The 15,995-nt window shown below is 36.7% G+C and overlaps 1 protein-coding gene across 1 annotated transcript in view; it reads left to right on the top strand.

Annotated features, from left to right (window-relative positions):
* MPP5 (membrane protein, palmitoylated 5 (MAGUK p55 subfamily member 5)) overlaps positions 1 to 15,995 on the top strand; it is a 37,813-nt gene that overhangs the window by 9,146 nt on the left and 12,672 nt on the right. The window contains exons 3-6 of the mRNA XM_009320975.1: positions 6,080 to 6,288; positions 12,237 to 12,314; positions 13,067 to 13,213; positions 13,829 to 13,990. Coding sequence (XP_009319250.1) covers positions 6,080 to 6,288; positions 12,237 to 12,314; positions 13,067 to 13,213; positions 13,829 to 13,990 — 596 coding nt within the window. The remainder of the gene's footprint in view (positions 1 to 6,079; positions 6,289 to 12,236; positions 12,315 to 13,066; positions 13,214 to 13,828; positions 13,991 to 15,995) is intronic.

Genomic DNA, 15,995 nt, shown 5'->3' with positions numbered 1-15,995 from the left:
GGTCAGTTGTGAACAAGGCAGGTGTACCTTGTTTTAGTGTAGGGCTTCTCAGCTTCTGTCCAAGAGATCTTTTGTAAGAAGCAGATTCGGTACTTAACTTTATGAAGTGTTAGATATTTGATTGTGAAATTCTCTTCTTAGAGAGAACACAAAGCAGAAGATGCAAAGATTGACGTCAAACAGTAGAAGCAACTTCTACTGGGACTTGCTTAGCCACAGTGGCTAAAAGCTCTGAAGACTGACTACAAGAAGAACTGGAAATTGGAACTACAGAAGGAAGGAGAGAGTGTGACTTGGAATTAGAAAGCTGAGGCTAGGTTTCATGCCAGAGTTGCTGAGAACTTGGAGGGAGGGCTAGGTGGAAACCAATGGGTAAAGAAGCTAGGCATGGAAGCTGGTAGGAAAGAGAGAAATGAGTAACGAGGATCGGTCTGACAAGCTTGAGAACCAGTAAGGAGCTGGGGTAGACTGAAGCTGTTTGAACAGGGGAGGCAGTGGTGGAGAAATTACTGTGATGACAAAAGGCTATTTTGAAAATCTCTGTGTGGGGATAAAATGGGTACAGGCTGCGGGGGAAGCTGGGAGATTGTCAGAGAAAGACAATATTTGTGAATAGCTGGAAGGAGGAAACTAGGTTTGGCTCAGCAAGAAGAGAAGGGGGGAAATTGGTGTGAATGGAAGCTAGGATTATGTGAATACTTGATGTAAGAAGAAAAACACCAAACTGGAGACAAGAATATAGAGGTGTGTATGTGGAAAGGGGTAAATTAGGAAATAGCAATATATGGTATGAGATGTACCTTGAAGGAGAATGACCACGTGATTTCATCCATGAGGACAAACTCCTCTTCACTTTTGTAATGGAAGCTTGGGTCTTGTCATTGTTCTGCTATCAGCATATTTCTGTAAAAACACAGTAGTAAATTGCATGATTTTATTAAAGCCATTCCCCTCGGTGTTTGGATACCATGAAAATCAGAAAGCTAACGATGTCTGTCTCTACTCTGAATTGCAGTAAATAAGGCTTAAAAGTATGTGCATAGAGCAGAAGTATTGACTAGCTTGCTGAGTGAATATGGTCTGTTCTTTGAGCTAGAAAGGCAAGGAGCTTTAGGAGATGTAATTAGACTAAATCATGTTATATCCATATATGTACCAGGGAGCTGAATTAGGGCTTCATAGGCATCTATTTCAATCAGAGAAGTCATGACATAATATTGACAGGCATGCAAACATACTACTGTTATTTCCTTGCCAGACAGAATTACAGTGACAATTTGGATCAGGTAGACTTAAGATTTAAGAGGAGAGGATTTATAATAGTTTAGCACTCCTGTTACGAGTGGTGCTTTTGAGTAAACTCAACTGTGATGTTGAGTTGCTGCAAACTTGAAAAAAAATGTTCTAAATGAAATGCTGTGATCTCTTAACTTGTGTAGTCTATAAAGAATCTCTGTTCTGTCATTAGTGCTGTCAAAAACTGAGTCATAATTTTAAATTTAACGACGTGCTTCTGCAGTAACTTGGCATCTTCCAGAATTTTCCTCCACTATTAAGCATGTCCTTTTTCCAGTTTCTCGATTAATCATTCTAACATCTGACACTTCAGCTGAATTTGAAAAGAAGAATTTTTTTTTTATTCTGAAAGCTGTCTGTTCCTGGTTAGTATCAGGGCTAGGGATGTTGCCTTATGAATATATATACACACACACATATGCACACTTACAAAATAATATGGTTTCATAGGGAGGATTTGAGTCCATTATCGTTAATCCTTCTGCTTTTTTATTGAATACCTGAATTGGAGAGGCCAGATCTTTTAAAATTTACATATACAACTTTTTGGTCTCCAAAAAACTTGCTAGCCCAAGATTTTGTCCAAAAAATAACTGCTAGTTTGTGAAATTTTTTGCACTTTGTCTGGTTATACTGAATTTCTGATCTACACTGCTCCTGACTCTTTCTGTCTTTCCACTTTTGCTGTCCAGGCGAGAGTGCTTAGTCTCTTTTACACATCTCTAAGCTTTGTTAGGAGAACCCCAAATAAAACTGGGCAGGTGCTATTATAGAGATGTTAAACTACCCTTATTCAGTCTTTTTTAAAATATTGATTTTAGGTTTGCTTTTTTGTGGGGTTTTTTTGGTGTGTTAATCCATAGAGACTCTTCTAAAGATATGTGTGTTAAATAAGAATGTTGACCTGATTGTCTGTATTTTTAGTTTCGAAAGTATTTCGTAAGTGCCAATGTCTAATTTGGCAGATCTTTGCCAAGTCCTTAATATTTTCATCTTAAAAAAAAGCAGACTAGATTAAACAAATTGGATTTTATTTATAAAAATAAAACAGGACACTTAATCAAAACAATTTTAAAGGGCATGTTTGCTATCAAAACAGTATATGATTTAGACAGCTGTCTTAATGGAAAAAAATTTATGCGCACCTAGAACATGTGCATATAAGCATTTAACTGGCTTTTTCACAGCAATATACTTCTATAAAATGCAGAAGATTTTTTGTTTTCTGCAGTTCATTCAGCTAATTCAGTTAATTTTGTTAAACAAGTAACTGACATTTCATCGAAGTAAACCTTTTGTGGCTACAGTGAAATTTTTTTTTAGGGGAAAAGCTGCCTATTTTTTGTTTTTATACCTTGGGCAAAACTTATAAATATGTTATAAATATAAATAAACTTTCAGAAATGGTTTTGGATAAAACAGTACTTTTCTTAGCCCTGTGAGTCAAGTAATATATGGAGCTTTAGAGTGCTAGTACCAGCACGTAGAGTACTCTAGAGATCCATAAAAAAGCTTGAGAATTAAGATATTGGTGCTGACAGATAATAAAGCCAATTATATCTTAAGCTTGCTGTTCATATCTTTTTGTTTAAGGTGATAAACGGCAACAATTTTCTTTTCTTCTTTTTCTAATCTAACATGTTAAGCTGTGACCACGGGTCCTCCCCTGCAGTTGTGTACTTTTGCCCCGGCAGTCTTTTGATTAATGCGTATATCACACAGTGCTCAGTCACATTCCAGCCATTTCATAGCCTGATGAAAAAAGGCTGCAACACTTCTTGTAAAAGAAGACTTAAAAAAAAGTAGTCGATTGCTAATTGAGCTGCGATTAAAATATGGACTTGTTCTGCAAAAGAACCCTGACGTTTTTCTGTGAGTAAATGCAGATGTTAGTCTTTTACTGAACTTTTTTCCCTCAAGACAACTCTTTCCATAGGAAATGTCTAGAGATGGAGTCTTTTGTTACCTGGCATTTGTTTTGGTTTTTTATGAAGACCAAAACCAAACAAAAAAACCTGCACCAAAATCTAATCTGTGATTTAGAATTCTGAAATGGGAACCCTGAGAGAGTTAGGTGTGCATAAAGCCAGATTTGTATGTGGGTTTGTGTGTATGGTTTCTTTATTAAACAAGTGACTAGGAAATGGATTGCTAGCTTTTGGGGAATATTTCATTTCACTCCTTTCAAGGATTATTTTTCTTTTAGAATTGTGATGAGGGGGGTATTTGTTTGCTGTTCCATGGTGGGGGGAAATCGTTTGGTATAGGGCTTTTGCATCCAGCACAGATGAAGATTCAGTGTAGAAGGGAATTATATGGGGAGGAGAGTACTGTGGTAGTTTGTAAGAAAGGGCAACACAGAAGGAACTAGCAAAGTGCTGAAAAGAGAATATATAGAGGCATCTAGGAACAGGACGTCTTTATTATAGATAAGAATAAGATGTCTGTCTTTCTATATGTATTTCTATCTTATACGGAATATGTATTAGAACTGTGTGTGTACATATGTGTGTATGCATTTGAATTCTCCAGACATATAAGTGGGGATAGACAATTCAGAAATAATGGAATAAAGTCACTTATTCATAGGAAGAGTTAGAAGAAGTTAGGTTCTTCTCTAATGCCTCACTGTTTTTTGAATCCGGTAACAGTAACAAATAGCAGAATTTTGGGGTTGTGTGTTTTTTAACTGAGCAGGTAGGAACTTTACAGTAACAGCTGACTGTTTTACACTACTTTTTTTTTTTTAACGCTTGAAAATAGTGGACTTCCTCAGACTTGGGAGAATCAGTTGCCGAGACGCTTTGGTAGTCTGCATACTCCACTAGGCAAGACATTTGCCAGCTGCCAACATCCTATTTAGCAAATATTCTTGCTTGTAGAGTGTTCTTTAGCCTCCTCTCCAAATGGCATTTCCCCCTGTGTGATGGGCAGTATACTGTGTATACAGTTCCCTAGTGAGACATTGGCTGCCTTAATTACTTTTGTGAGCTGTACTGGATTTCACCTGTGGAATATCCTGCACAGCCGGTATCTGAGCTTTCCGTGCAGCTTTTGTACTACTGCCCTTTGTTTCCTTGGTGGTTACAGGAAGAAGCCCTTGACCTTTGGTGGGTAGGATGTTTTTGGCATGTGTGGAATGGTTTTGGAGGGGGTGTTTTGGTTTTTTTTTATTGTCCTGCAGACAGTAAAGTATAAGAGTATTTGTATTGTTTGGATTGTTTCCTTTTATTATACAGAAGACTGACTTGCAAACTCAAAACTGAAAACATATATGTAGGTATGCTTTGTCCAAAATTAAAGCCATTAAACTTGTTTGAAATGCGTATTTTATTAGGCTTTATGGTTTTCATGTGCCCATTTATCAACCATTTTAATCTTGTGCTCAACAAGTTTGAGTTTCGCATTGTGTTAGCGTACTGGTGAATTTGAGGTTAAAAATAGGTAAAGGAAACTTCTTGACAGAATGTGTCCATGTTAGTGATCAGTATCTACTGTGATTTTTCATGTAAAAATGCAAATTAGCTGATGTCTTGATAGCATTCCTATTTTAATGTTATTTAATTAGCTCATAATGAATAAATGAAGGTTGCTAAAACTTAAAAATAATTCTCAAAGATGATATTTTAATACCGGTAAGGGAGATTTGACCTCGGTATCAACTGATGGTTTTAAAATTCGGGATTTTCTTTGTTGTTCATTTTTTTAAAATACCAGGATTCAAAATTCTAGCTTGCTTGAATTTATTAAAATAAGTCAGCTGACCAGCCTCTTGTGGCTGAACAGATTTTTTTCAGATAATGTGTGAGAATGCATACATTATTTCAGGCTCAAAACATCCACTGCTTTTTTGGTCTGCTTGAGTATTTCTTACCTGGATTTATACGCATTATAGGTATGATTCATATTCCTTGTTTTAGATAGTTTCTCAAGTACTTAATATTGAGAAGTGACATTTTGCAGAAATTCAGATTGGTTTAAAAAAAATGTAATTTTGTTGACAGTCTTCAAAAAGCACCCCTGAAACATCAGATTAGTTCTTGAAGCTCAAGAATGTAGTATATGTATAGTATTCTGCAAACATGTAGAAACTGGTTATTAAAATACGTTAAAATATTTTATGGTCCAAGCAGAACTCATAATCTCATAGGTAAAAGATGTGAACTTTCTTCTGGTGCAGATGACTTTCAGAACTCTGACCATAGATTTTTTTTTTCCCACCCTTACCTTTCTATTTTAATGTGCTACAACTGAGCATAATTATGTTTAGAAATTGAGTGTAGTTTACTTATCAAACACTCAGTCTATAAATAAGCAGTATTTAGTTGACAGAGATATATCTGCCATATGTGGCAGATATACATGGAAAGATGTATCAAAATAACAGTGACTATTCAGTGCATCAACATTAGTTTAGCAAAGGAGTTATTTCCACATTGCAAAATAGTCCCTCTTTCCCATTTAGCTATACATGAGCTGCAATGATTGGATCTTTTACGTATCAGTGACTTCTTTCAGAGAAGAACTGCTCCTGCAATAGGAATTTAAATTTAAACAGTGTATCATTATTTCTCCTTTTACCGACTTGAGGTCTTTTTTTCATTCAGATACATTCTGCTAATAAAAGTCGAAGTTAGTAATGGATAATGAAAAAATTTGCATCCATCATTGCTGATTAAAAACTGAACGGCAAAAAATTTTGGTAAAAATCTTAATATAAACATCACTTAATTATGAATCTTGTTAACTCGTACCTATTTGTATTTTGTTATTTCCTACCTAGAAGTGGAAGAACTGTTAACTTCTCTTAAGCATATCCAGCACGTTTTGGTAGACCCTCAGAGCCAAGAGGATATCTCTCTCATTTTACAGCTTGTTCAAAATACTGATTTTCAGAATGCATTTAAGATACACAATGCTGTTACAGTGCACATGAACAAAGCCAGCCCTCCATATCCTCTCATCTCCAATGCACAAGAACTAGCGCAAGAGGTATGTACAGTATGCATCTCTGTGATATCTGTGAAACCTATAATCATAGCTGTTGTTGAAATATATACTTGTCAAGCTTGTCTGAGTTATTGAATGTTGAATATGAAAGGGATTATAATAGTCGCTGATTGCTGTATCCGGTTTTTCCAGATTTCCAAACAGTAACCAGAAAAATATTTTGGGGATAAGAACTCCCTTCGTAGCATGGATAGATAGGTAACAGAAAAGGTACTATGTTTAAACATAGGAAGAGGGAACGGTTATGAAAATCGAACTCTTACCCTCAGTATTCTTTATTCCAAGCATTCAGGAATTGAATTATTGTTTTCTATTATTGTGACTTCTCTCTGAGTTGAGCCATGGTTCTTAAATTGGGAGGCATCTCTGAAAACACAACCATATTGGAAACAAGCATTCTGCTTTAAAGTGAGCAACAGATCCCCTAATACTTAATTTCAATGTTTTAATTGCTGCTGTGATGGTCAGATTACACTTAATTTTTGTCTGTCAGATGACAGCTCTCTTTTATAAAACTGATATGTCTTTTAGAAATTGTTGAAGTATACTTTTAGAAATTTCCTTGGGCAAGATTTTTAACTTTAATCTTTTCAGTCAGATCTTAACTGTTTGAAATACTTTTACAGTTTCAGCCAGGTTAACTACTTTCTTTGAGGCTTACTCACTTGAATATAGATGGGCAATACCTGTATACAATAGCTTTATAAGCATTAGCGGTTATCTTCATTTTCCATGGCCTGGAGCATGTACATATTGCAGTGAAGTGTGGCTACACCTTATATGGATGTACATTTGTTAACTTTAGCTAGCTTGAATACCTGTATCAGTGCAGGCATAGCACCATAGCATTCAGCAAAGCCAGATCCAGAGGCTGGGTAAATGCTCTATCATTTAATGCCCAGTGAACCAAACTTACCTGTTCAAAACTGGCTCAGGTACACCAGCTGGAGTACCTGAGCCAGTATATAGCTATTCTCCAGTTGCTCAAAGGCACATCACTCCAATTTCAGTATGGCAGCAAGTCGGTCTTTTTATTATTTTTTTTTTTAGTATCTGGTTTTCGTTCTGCCTGAAGCAATCTTTTTCAACACCTCTTTCCACTCTCCTTCCTTTTTCTAGACTTTAAGCTTGTAAGTCAAGGAAAACAGCATTATAGCAAGCTTGAAGTTCTTTTGCAGAAGAAATTACTGATTCTTGAGGGACATCATTTAAATGTTACCTAAAGGTGCAGTGTGCTGGTTAAACTGCAGCTCAGGATTTTCCTGTTTAGGTTTGTCAGTAAGACTGTGCCAAAACCAGGTGGGAGTATTTTACATATGAGCTTCCCTCTGGCTTATTCATCAGCCTGTAAGCTACTATAGGATCCTCACTAGGCTTCTTTGATGTCTGCGAGCCTGAAGGAACCTTTTCAGTTAACTTCTGTTTGTAAACTACTTCCCCAAACACCCACTTTACACAGGCCTAGTTGGGGATTTCATTCAGATATAAGCCAGAGTTTTTGAATCTTGATTTATAATATAGGATGTTACAGATTTATCTGTTAAGAAAGCTGTTTTTTCCCCTTCATGGATATGATGTCCTTTTATTTGCTGCTTAATAGAAGTTTCCAAGAAGAAAATATGCCTAGGAAAACTCTAGGTCTGTTTTGAAACTCTCATATTCCTCCCCATCTTCCCTACCCATCATGTTCCCAGCACATTCCTCTCTCTTTTTTAGGTGATTTGGTAAATCCTAAAATCAGAAGGTGGTGCAAAGCCAGTTTTGTGTCTCTTAGCAATCCATGAAGAATGTTAAGCATAAAGAAAATATTTCTTTAATCTAAAACTTTTAAACAAATGGAATTTTGTCATCACCCAGGAGACTATTACATAAAAGGCAAACATATTCCTGCACTCATTTTGATTCTTCATCTTCCATCCCTGTCTTGTCCAGCCTTGAAATTCCTGAAAAGTCAATATATTGCATATGTCTGCTCCCATTTTCAGATGTAATCTAGTTTCTTGGTGATTCAGCTTCTGGTGTATTTAAGTGACTTGTATTTTGCAATATGTTAAATAGCATCCTGAAATGATCGAGCCGGAAATTCAGGACAAATATTTCTGTGACTGACACAAGTGTCTCAAGAGGAACACTTTGAGGCCTCCATTCACATCATTCTGTACTTCCTAGTCTTGCCTGAATAGAAGATCTTATGCTTGTTTTTCACAACTTTTATTCCTTTTGGAAAGGCTTCTGTATTTGTTATGGTAGCAGAATGGGAGGAAACTATTTCTGCTTTAGGAAAAGTTGGTTGTGGGTTTTTTTGTTTTTTTTAACCCTGACAAAGTGTCTATCTTGCATGCCCAGGTTTTTTCTTGTACTGTGATTTTTGGTTGTCTTTTGCTTGTTCCATCCCTAAACATAGGCATGGGAAGCTCCCTCAGAAAACTGGTCATTTACTTACTTCAGGGTGTTTTTGAAAAGACACTTGCAAAAACCTGGGTTTAAGATACTGATAACATCTTGACGATAAAAGTCACAAGACATTACAGGAAAGAAAAATGCATAACATTAATTTTAAATGGCCGGTAATGCTAGTGTGCAAATTTTAGTGCACAGGTCATCAGTGAGAGTGTACAACTCTGAAACTGTTTTGGAGTGCATGTCCTGATTTAAAGTTACAGACATGTTTTGTTTGAGACTTTATGGTGTGGAAGAGAACCTGTTCTAGAGCACATGCTTCTGTAGCTCTAACAGGAAAAGACAGTTTGCAACACAATTTCATGTTACAATATATGAAACATCCTCCCTTTTTTAAACAAAAAAAAAATTAATATTAAATTAATTAAACTACACTTTTGGAAGTGTGTTTGGGGGAAATTGTCATCTGCTACACTGAACTTAATTAAAAAAATTGTTTTCATTTGCTCTTTAATTGATGATTTGCTTTTATAAAACATAATGTGTATGAACAGTGTGTTGTGAAAACTTTATTTTGAATTTTTTAACCATTAACAATACACGAGAGTGAAATGGTACATTTTTATTTTCTAATCCTCTTTAGGAAATTCTTAAAATTAGTAGTACGCTTGTACAGTTAACTTCCCACCGATTCTGATAACTGGGCATCAACAACTCAAGATTTTTTCCTTTTTTTTTAAAAAGAAACTTTAATTGAATTTAAAAGGTGGAATGAAGCACTTGAGCTTAAGGAATTTATTTTAGCTAATCTTCATGTAATGTGGTGTACTCCAAGTCTTAAATAAAAATAGCCAGTAAACATCAAGTGTAATTAAATTGATTTTAAATCCATTTAAACTTGACCAAGATGGGGGCAAGGATTATGGGAACATAGTCTGAATCTTGACCTTGTAAGAATATTTGATGCAGCATTCAGGACAGTTTGTAGATTTTGGCCTGTAACAGCACATTTCAAATGCCTTAAAGATGTTCTTGCTATTAAATATACTTAATAGGCTCAATTTATATAGGCTATGTTTCTAGAGGTTTTGGACTTGCTGCTGTTCGCTTCAGCAAGTGCAGGCAATTAAACTAGATCAGTACTTTTGAGAGGATGCACTGGAAGCTTGTAACTTCTGGTATAAGCGCATTGCAATGTGTACGTATGTTCCCTCTGACAGTCCTGCTCACCTGAAAGTAAACAACAGGATTTTGCAGGTGTGGTTAAACTCTGAATGTTTAATATCACTCCAGTGTGTGCCTCCACAGTACGTGCCTCCAAATTGTGGTGTGTATAATGAAACCAAAATGATAGCTTTTTGGGGCTGCTTGAACTAAAATTAATGTAATTAACAATAAAAACTAGGCTGAAGAGTTAAGAAAATACTATTATTGCCACATATTTAGTGCGGATTGCCTGTGCTATCTATAGTGTGTTACTTCTGGAATGACAGCCTACATTCAAATTTCTTTGTCTGATAAAACTGTGGGATTCATTACCATGAGTAACAAAGGAATCTGGCATGCAGCAATACTGGTCTATATAGCAGCCTGAAGCTTTCCTAGTGCTTCATTAAATAAGCAAATAATAAATGTATCTTTCTCTTAAAAGGGGGGGGAGGAGCTATTAAAGTTTTAAATAATTAAATTATTCAAAGCAGAAATTCAACTTGCAGGATATTCACCACACACAGAATGACTGGTTGGGCCTGGTTGCTTTCTTTTCCTCTATCAAATCCTCAGCCTCTGACCTTGCATTCAAGAGGCTGTCTTGCTTGGCGGACTTTTAAGTTGCTTTCTGAGTAGGCTTTCCTGTAAAAGGGTCATAAAGATTGGATAAATAAGGCTTTAAAGCTTCTTGTAGTTTCTTCAAGAAAGGAACTGAAAGTCCCTTGAAAGTTAGAGACCTTAAACCTCTATGAGAAAGTCTTTTGTGTAGAAGAATCTCTTCTTTCAATGTGGAGGAAAAGTTTGTTAGTAAAATATATCCTTTACAGTGCTCTGTCTGGCATCCCAAAATTCAGGCTAGGCCAGGGATAATAGCTTCCTGGCCAATTCAGATGTATGACTGAGGTCAGGTTTATATGAAGCTGAATTCTTTCTGTTCTCTAGGGTTTTAAAGAAATCGGTAAAAAACTTACTTAAATCTGGCTTCTTGTTTGACTTTTCTAAGCTGTACTAGGTTTGTTCGCCATGAGGCGTGTTCTAGGGATGTCAGAAGGAAGACTTTTGGAGATTGTGCCAGGTTTATTGCTAAGCCCAGGATCTTGTTCCATGTGACAGTGTTTGGTTGGCAATGTAAGGATCTTGGGATCGGTTCATTTAGTGGCTTATGCTAGAATTTAAAAGTATCTTTACTGTTTCCAGTGCAGTCATCTGGTACCATCCAAGAGAGTTGTTAGCATTTCTGTAGGTAATTGCTCATAGATAGAGAGGCTCTTCAGACATTTAGGTATTGTTAGATCACACAAAAAGCTTAATTATTTTCATTTTGGAACTTGTGGTTTCTTTATTCTCTGTTATGTCACATTACCTCATCCTTAAGAGTAAAAAGCTCTTGGAAAAAAATGTTTTCCATCCCACTGAAAGCTGCTGCTCTGATATGTATAATCTATTCTTGATGTCTCTGGATTCATTTGTGCTTTTGGCCTTGTGTGCCTTTGGTCAGATTAGGCCAGAGGATAATGGCTGTGGAAAGTATCTTCAGCCTCACCTTTAGATAAGAGGGACTTCCCTGTTCCTGACTTTCTCTATAAGCACACCAGGATTTTCTAATATTTGCAAGAGATTATGGCAATGTATGTTTGGTAGTTGTATGAGAAGGCAAACCTTTTTAGGCAACTGAAGATGCTTGAGCAAAAACTGTCCTTGTGTTAATGTGGATTATTTTGGAACCAGCCAAAGAAACCTGGTTTCCTGGGACCTTTTGAAGTTTTGACTTGTACACTTTCTGAGGGAGGGGCTCCAGGATGCATTGCAAAACCTGTCTTGGAATCTTTAGTCTTGCTGTTCTTGGAAATAGTTTGGGTAAAAATAAACCATCTGCTTTTAAGGAAGAGGGAGGCTAGTCAACGTTAATGAGAAATTAGTCCATTTTAAAAGACCCAGCATAGTCACATAATAGACTTCATTGTAACTGATTTCAGTATCATGTTCCTTTCTAGAGTTTAATTTTTTTCTGTGCATCTTTGTGGTAGCTGAGCTCACTGCCAGTCTCTGGTATTGACAAATCTGTGTGATGCACTGGATACCAGCTTAGATTTGGTAGGTAAATCCTGAGGCAAGATATGCTGGAGTAGTCCTGTGGTCACATTGCATGTTTTCCTAATGTGTACCAGATTAAGTTCAATCAGTCGGTGTAACAATTACGTGGGTATACTTTACTTTCAGTAAAATGAATAATTGCAACTAGGGTTTGTGCTTGAGTAGGGGAGGGAGGATTGATAAATCACTGGGTAGATTAAGAGTTTTACTACTTGATTTCTTTTTAGGTACAGTGTGTTTTGAAACCCAGTCACCACAAGGATGGGCAGGAGCTTAATGCTTTGCTGAATGCCCCTCACATGCAGGTAAAACAAAATGGAACTTCTAATCTATGGGATGTATTTCTTGATGCTGTTTTCAGTATAACTTATTTTTTGCAAATGTTTTGGGCTGACTGGGCAAGATTGGATTTTATTCTTCAACTCTGTGCAAATCTCTCAATATTTTTCTAGGATGAGAAGTTTCCAATTTTCAGCACCTAATGGAAACTTCGCATCAAGTGTAGTGCATGATTGTATTCAGCCCTTGCTAAATTCTACATGTATTACAGGGTAGTTTGCACATAAACAATGTAGCAGTAGATCAGTAGGGTCAGGGCAACACATGAGCTGCTTTTGCATACCTGTGTTTTTTTTAATTTGGCAGCTGTTTCATGCTTACCATAGGGTGCATAAAGGAAATTTTGTCCTGTGGTGGTGATGTAAATCCATGAGTAGTTTTCACTGCAGTAACTTCTTATGTCTGTATCCTCAGTCACATACATAATAAACCAATGTCCGGTTTTTTGGGCAGGAGAAGCTGTAAGTACAGTCACAGTTGTGTGTTCAAAATTGCTTTTTTATTCTTTTCCAATCTGAAAGGAAAGTTTTGGAAAGTATGTAGCAGTAGGTGCTACATAGCTGTGATAAATGATCTGTTTTTATTGCTTGAGTCAGCTTGCAATATTCTGTAACCTGCAAAGACTATTCAAATTGCAGAATTCCATCAAACTCTACTATTTTGTATACATACAGAAAATTTCACACTTTATAACTCAGCTGATTTCATTTAACACTAGGCACTTTTACTGGCTCATGATAAGGTTGCGGAACAAGAAATGCAACCAGAGCCTGTGACAGATGAAAAAATTTATGAAAATGTTGGCGTGTATGGAGGGGAGACGGTTAAAATAGTTCGCATTGAGAAAGCTCGGGATATTCCGTTGGTAAGTACTGATACTCACTCGGTTATATATAAAGGAGGTAAGCTTTTTTGTCCTTTGAAGATTGCTATGAAAGTTTTGGAATTTGACTGTGGAGGTGATGTTTAACTTGTAAACACTCTCCCTCCCTTCAAAATGAGAAATAGTCACAGACGATAAACTTGTATCTTCATATAGCAGTAGCCATACTACCATTTAGAATCTGTACAACTTCTGTCAACTTGGGCTTGGACAGGATGTCTTGACAGAAGTTGCGGTCCCAAGCTTTGCTGCAGCAGAGCTTACAGCCTTGTGCCAAGCACGTTGTTTTTTGTTTTTTTTTTTAGCAACTCATCTTCTATTTTGCATCCTTCAAATAAGGGTTTCCTTAGGAAAACGTTTTTTAAAAAATCATGAATCTCATGGTGTGGAGCAATTCAGTTCTTCAATCTTTAGTGCAGCTTAAAGAAATTAGGCGGTGTTTTTTTTTTCAACTGGAGCATTGGGCGTATGCATCTAAGCTGTTAGTTGCGCTCTCTTTCAATATAAAAATGTTTCTCCACGCACTTGGAATATATACAATAGATGGCTTTGAGTTTCATATATATAATAAATTCAGAATGTGTTGTTACTACGCAGGGTGCTACTGTTCGCAATGAAATGGATTCTGTTATCATTAGTCGAATAGTGAAAGGAGGTGCCGCAGAGAAGAGTGGGCTGTTACATGAAGGGGACGAAGTTCTGGAGATTAATGGCATTGAGATTCGTGGAAAAGATGTTAATGAAGTTTTTGACTTGTTGGTGAGTTGAACACTTCTTGTTTTCCCTGCAAAAAGTACTCACTTCATAAGACTGAAGCCTGTTGGCTCTGCTTGTCATTTGTACTTATATTTAGCATTAGTTTAAAAGTATTTTTGTTCTGATAGCTAGTCTTTATATGTGGAGGGCCATTTCAAGTTTTCTTTCTGATGCATAGTATGATATTAGTAAGTATAATGGCAGTTATCTGCAAAAATGAAGCCTACAAATGTGGAAGAGTCAAGCTATCATCTTGAGACTTGCTTTTAATGATTTCTAAGAAGAACTTTGTTCAGCTCTGAAAAGCCGTGATTTTTTATCTTTGTCTCTGGTTGAGTCCACAATTAATAAATGTATGGCTGTGTGATTGTGGTAGTGTCTGGCTGGGAGGGAGGTAATTTTCTTCATAGCAGCTTGTATGATGCTGTGTTTTGGGCCTGTTTTAGACTGAAACAGTGTTGACAATGCACCAATGTTTTAGCTATTGCTGAACAGTGCTTGCACAGAGTCAAGGCCTTCTCTGTTTCTCACTCTGTCCCCCGCCTGCAAGTAGGCTGGGGGCGAGCAAGAGGTTGGGAAGGGACATAGCTGGTACAGCTGACCCGAATTGACCACAGTGATATATCATGCCATATAACATCATGCTGAGCAATAAAAACTGGGTGGTGAGTGATTGCCTTTGTATCACTTGTTGGGTTGGGTTTTTTCCCCTTCACTTATTAAACTGCCTTTACCTTGGCCCATGAGTTTTTCTTGCTTTTGGTCTTCCAATTCTCTCCCCCATCCTGCTGGGGAAGGGGAGTGAGTGAGGAGCTGGTGGGTGCTTAGTGGCTGGCCAGACTTAACCCACAACAAATGGTATCACAACGGGACCTTTACATGACTAGACTTCTTACTCTTTCTTTTTTCTAGCAGTTTACCAGCATGGACAATTTTCTGTTTATTACACTTTTTCCATTCATGACAAAATTATACATCAGTTCAAAAGCACCTCGTCAATACAACAGGCAAGAAATCCATCAGGAACTAGTAAATGCAGAGGTACTCTCTCTCAAAGACCCTGTGAGGTAGAGTGTCAAAAGCTGGGAATTACCAGTATTTTCTGTTGCCCAATATTGCTCTTCTCATGCTTTTTCCCAGCACCTGCTGTTGATCAGTGTCCAAGATGGGACATCTGGAACATGACTATGACTCTTTGGTCTGATTGCAGCAGGCAAGACCATTCTGTCAAAGTGAAAATAGATGAAAATGACAATTTTTTAAAAAGTTAATTTGTAACTTCGGATATTTCCAATGTTTTGTATCACTAGCACTTATTTAATAGGGTCTTTGGGGGGAAAAAATGAGAAATATATTTAGTAAATCTTTTAATTACTTAGATCTATGCTCTCTCTATAGGTGAATCAAAATCAGGACAAAGACGTGGGTTCTGCTGTAGGTTGCATTATTGTAGGAAGAATAGGCAGCAATATCCATAGATGAAGTTGTCTCAAGCTACAATAAGACTGTAGTTTTTAATGGACAATTTACACCTTTAGTTGGATTTTTTTTCTGAAATTTGCTGTTAAAATTTTTCAGCTAATGCATGGAATGAGGTCAAGTGGAGGGAAGTAGAGGCAGAAATGTGTGGGGGTTTTGTGGTTTGTTTTTTTTTTTAAGCCATTTAAAAAGATTCTTACAGTTATTTGAAAAGCCTTCAATCTCTGTGTGTTTTTTGGATCAGAGATATCTGAGATTCTTCACACTCCATAATTGTCTCCATGGCCATCTGTATTTTTTTTTTTTTAAAAAGCCATATTTAGCTAAGCCCTATGCTTCTGAAAAGAGTGTTTTGTAGATGCTTGACAGATAATTCAACTCTGGCAGTTTAGTTCTCTGCAGAGAGATTGTTCTGCTCTTGAGCAGTTCCTGCAACCTAGAGTTACAGAATAAAAGATTTAAAACCACAATACGTTAACATAAGAGCAAATTATTTGCTGAAAATTTTTTTTAAAATTCATTTTTTAAA

Source organism: Pygoscelis adeliae, unplaced genomic scaffold, assembly GCF_000699105.1.
Source record: "Pygoscelis adeliae isolate BGI_AS28 unplaced genomic scaffold, ASM69910v1 Scaffold3, whole genome shotgun sequence".
NCBI classification, from domain to species: Eukaryota; Metazoa; Chordata; class Aves; order Sphenisciformes; family Spheniscidae; genus Pygoscelis; species Pygoscelis adeliae.
Note: the sequence above shows the minus strand (reverse complement) of the source record. Positions and strands in the feature narration are given on the sequence as shown.